At 45.8% G+C, this 4,354-nt stretch overlaps 1 protein-coding gene across 1 annotated transcript; it reads right to left on the reverse strand.

Moving 5' to 3' along the window:
• Positions 1-1,334: 1,334 nt before the first annotated feature.
• LOC307013807 (uncharacterized protein) lies at positions 1,335-3,607 on the reverse strand. Its single transcript, XM_079641351.1, has 2 exons — positions 2,248-3,607; positions 1,335-2,181 (listed from the first exon to the last, which is right to left on the reverse strand). The coding sequence occupies exon 1, from the start codon at positions 2,666-2,668 to the stop codon at positions 2,282-2,284; it is 387 nt and encodes a 128-aa protein (XP_079497477.1). The 5' UTR covers positions 2,669-3,607; the 3' UTR covers positions 1,335-2,181; positions 2,248-2,281.
• Positions 3,608-4,354: the final 747 nt, after the last annotated feature.

Raw genomic sequence — 4,354 nt, forward strand, 5'->3', positions numbered from 1 at the left:
GGTCCTTTTTAACCATTTTCGGCCGATAATTTTCGGCGGCCGAATATTCGGTGCATCCCTACTGTCAATACCCCAAAACATATTCTTAGATATAAATACCTAATTTTCAATTATTTAGACACAATTAACACTTATAGTTTTGGGTCATTCTACAGAAAAGGTGGAAGTACTGTCACTTACTTTTGCAGACACCAAAATACATGACGTTGACCTAATACTCACATTCATTATATATGTTGAATAAATAGAGATTGTCTTTGCAATGGTACTAAATTAAAAAATTGTTTTATACATAAATTGCAATTTATTTAAAATGCCAAGTTCAAGGAACTGCATTGTCACTTTGATCATACATGGAAGTGGAGCCTATAGTTTTCATTTAAAATATTTTGTTTTCAATAAATAAATCTCATTCATATTTACATAACATTACATAGCCTACATTAAATATAACACTGAAATGGTAAAAAAAACGCAAATTATTATTAATAATATCCAATAAATGTCAGTCACCCAAAATTACGTCATTGGTGTTACTGCTATACAAAACGCTTTTATTTTTTAAGTAATGTACTGTCTCCGAAGTGCCTCCTGTAACAAGAGATCATTTGAGGCAGTGCAGTGGACAAAGACATAAGGAAAGTCAGATACTTCTTACTTTGTTTGTTAAAGGTGTCATTGTATTTTCACATTTTACGTGCGTCTTTCAAGTCTGTCATTAGTGTTTCATTTCATAGCCCTAGGGGTGAACATTTGAATGGGAAAATGTATTGTATTGAAGAGTTAAACGATTTTGATAATGACTGACTATGGCAAGAGACAAGACAAACTGACACTGAAAACTGGGAGACTAGGGAATTTAAACACACGACAACAAGACACAGGTGAAAACAATCAGGGGCGGGCTGGTACTGATGATCACAGGAGACACACAAGGGAAACAGGTGAACACAATCAGACAATTAGACACATCAGGGAAACTAACGACAGGGAGGAAAACACAGGGAGAAGGACCAGACAATACACAAGGAGGAAAACATGACAGGGAGAACAGAACAGACACACCAAACTAAAACCGTGACATGACATAATAATCGTGACATTAACAGGTTTTAGATGTGTTTAGAAGGAATATATTTCAGCAGATTTGTATCACCCAGATTCCACCTTTTCTGTAGAATGACTCTTTCAAGTCTTGTTACATAAGAATAGATCATATTGTTAAGTGTTATTATGGTAGAATTACTATTCTTGTGGTACTGCCTTATTAAGCCCATATTGTCACGATTCTCATGTTATGTCACGTTTATAGTTTTGTAGGTTTGGGTGTTTTTGCTGTTTTCCATGTCATGTTTTCCTTTGGGTTATTGTCTGGTCCTTTTCCCTGTGTTTTCCTCTTGTCATTAGTTTCCCTGGTGTGTCTAATTGTCTGATTATGTTCACCTGGGCCCCTGTGTTTTCTCCTCCCTCCTCACCTGTGTCTTGTTGTGTGATTGAGTCTTGTGTGTATTTAAGTTCTGGGTTGTCTGTCTGTCTTGGTCGGTTCGTCTTGTTCCCTGACTAGTTCTGCGGTGAGTGTTCTGTTTTGTCATTGTATATATATACCATAGCCTTGAAATAAAGGAAGTTTCAGTTTATATCTGCATTTGGGTCCTGCTTGTTTCTCAAACCGTGACAGTACGAACCGACCTGAAATATGGGCCCAGCAGATCCTTTCCAGCAGGAGATATTGGAGTTAACCGTTGCTTTGGCTGTCTGCTCTAGTCGATGGTTGGGAGCATCCAGGGGTCAGCAGCGAGAGGCTGTTCGGGCTGAGGCACACCAGAGGGCAATGGAGAAACCAGGTTTAGTTAAATTCTTACCTGTCTGGATTTTGGACTTCCTCTCAGTGTGTGATTCCCGGCCTGCTAGCCCCAGGCATGCTAGCTCCATGCTAGCCCCAGGCATGCTAGCTCCATGTCTCCCAATTCCCAACCTGGCACCATACACCTTGGTGGGTTCCGTCTGAAGTCAACCCGTGCTTCTACCCCAATTCCTGCTCCTGTCCAGGAGTCATATTCTGGAACTCGTCTGGCTTATGGAGGTCCACGGAGTATTCAGGCGGCTGCTAAGAGGAGGAGTCGCAAGGCCAAGCTAGCAGCTCAAGCCCCAAGAGCCATGGTTCCGGCTCCAGAACCGGACCTTACAGCCATGTTTCCAGCTCCAGAACCGGACCTTACAGCCATGTTTCAGGCCCCAGAACCGGACCTTACAGCCATGTTTCCGGCTCCAGAACCGGACCTTACAGCCATGGTCCCGGCTTCAGTGCCGGCTCCAGTAACCATGGTCCCGACTCCGGCTCCTCGTCACCTGCTGACTCATCGGCTGACGCCAGCTCCTCGAGTCCTGTCGGCGTACCGGCCGACTCCAGCAACTCGTCTCCTGTTGGCTGTCCGTCCGACGCCAGCTCCCCATGTCCTGTCAGCATACCGGCCGACTCCAGCACCTCGTCTCCGGTTGGCTGTCCGTCCCACGCCAGCTCCCCGTGTCCTGATGGCTGTCCGTCCGACGCCAGCTCCCCGTGTCCTGTCAGCATACCGGCCGACTCAAGCACCTCGTCTCCGGTTGGCTGTCCGTCCGACGCCAGCTCCCCGTGTCCTGATGGCTGTCCGTTCGACGCCAATTCCATGTCTTGTCACGTTGGAGGTCCCGCAGACTACGCTTCTGCCGGGGGTCCTGCCAACCCCAGGTCCTGAGCCGTTGGAGGTCCCGCAGACTGCTCTTCTGCCGGGGGTCCTGCCAACCCCATGTCCTGTGCCGTTGGAGGTCCCGCAGACTGCTCTTCTGCCGGGGGTCCTGCCAACTCCATGTCTTGCCACGTTGGAGGTCCCGCCGACTACTCTTCCGCTGGGGGTCCTGCCAACTCCATTTCCTGTCGCGTTGGGGATTCCGCCGACTGCTCTCCTGCCGGGGGTCCTGCCGGTCCTGTGTCCTCTTCCATGGGGGATCTTGCCGACACCGGCTCCTGACCGGCCTCCGGAGCTGTCTGGTCTTCACCCCTCCTCGGACTCTGCCTTGCCCCCGGGCCGTCCGCCCGAGATTCCCTCCATGGACTCTGCCTTGCCCCCGGGCCGTCCGCCCGAATTCCCCTTTTTGAACTCTGCCTTGCCCTCAGGCCGTCCGCCCGAATTCCCCTTTTTTTTAACTCTGCCTTGCCCCCGGGCCGTTCGCCCGAGACCCGTCCTCCAGACCCCCTCCACCCACCCTGCTGGATTTTTGTTTTTTTGGGACGTCTGGATTCCGTCCCTTGAGGGGGGGGGTTATGTCACGATTCTCATGTTATGTCACGTTTATAGTTTTGTAGATTTGGGTGTTTTTGCTGTTTTCCATGTCATGTTTTCCTTTGGGTTATTGTCTGGTCCTTTTCCCTGTGTTTTCCTCTTGTCATTAGTTTCCCTGGTGTGTCTAATTGTCTGATTATGTTCACCTGGGCCCCTGTGTCTTCTCCTCCCTCCTCACCTGTGTCTTGTTGTGTGATTGAGTCTTGTGTGTATTTAAGTTCTGGGTTGTCTGTCTGTCTTGGTCGGTTCGTCTTGTTCCCTGACTAGTTCTGCGGTGAGTGTTCTGTTTTGTCATTGTATAGAAATATCATAGCCTTGAAATAAAGGAAGTTTCAGTTTATATCTGCATTTGGGTCCTGCTTGTTTCTCAAACCGTTACTCATATTGAGCAGAGCATATTAAGAACAAAACTCATGGAGGCTACAACAACTTCCTTACTTGCAATAAATAACACTAATTAGAGGATTATTGAGGAAAAACTCTCAACTAATGGCTTATTACTTGTAGAATATGGTCATGCAGAATAAGGCATTAATAAGTGTTTTATAATGACTAATAAAGAGCCAATATACTGCTAATATGTGTACCTTAATATAAAATATTACCAAGCTTTCTTTAGTACAAGGTTTCTTATCAAGGTTTCTCTGTTTATTCTTTAGTCTGCACTTTGCAATTAACATTAATCTTTTCCCTTCTCTCTCCACAACTCCCTAAAAGGAGAATATTTTGAATTCGTCTTTTTCCTCCTGAAGAGTTTCTTTCGTGTTTTCATTGAGGGCTGCAGAACTAATTTTCATGTATTGTTTTCTAATGAAAGTCTGGCAATTTTGAGCATGAAAACTAAAGAAATAAACTTCAGGTTCCTCCCATTTCTTCAAGCCCCATGGAACAATACAATTTACTTTTTGAAGTATTTTCTCCAAAGTGCCCTTCAGCAAGTCAAGTCTGTGAATATTTAATAGTTGAACCAGTAACACCTCCTGTGGCTGTATTTACATGCATGGAGCAACACAGTTATCGGCCATATTCTGGTT

The sequence above is a fragment of the Notothenia rossii genome (assembly GCF_949606895.1).
Source record: "Notothenia rossii genome assembly, chromosome: 7".
Classification (NCBI taxonomy): Eukaryota; Metazoa; Chordata; class Actinopteri; order Perciformes; family Nototheniidae; genus Notothenia; species Notothenia rossii.

Excerpts from the sequence above, each read along its gene's own strand:
- LOC307013807 (XM_079641351.1), bottom strand. The coding sequence starts at position 2,668 with ATGGAATTGGCGTCGAACGGACAGCCATCAGGACACGGGGAGCTGGCG.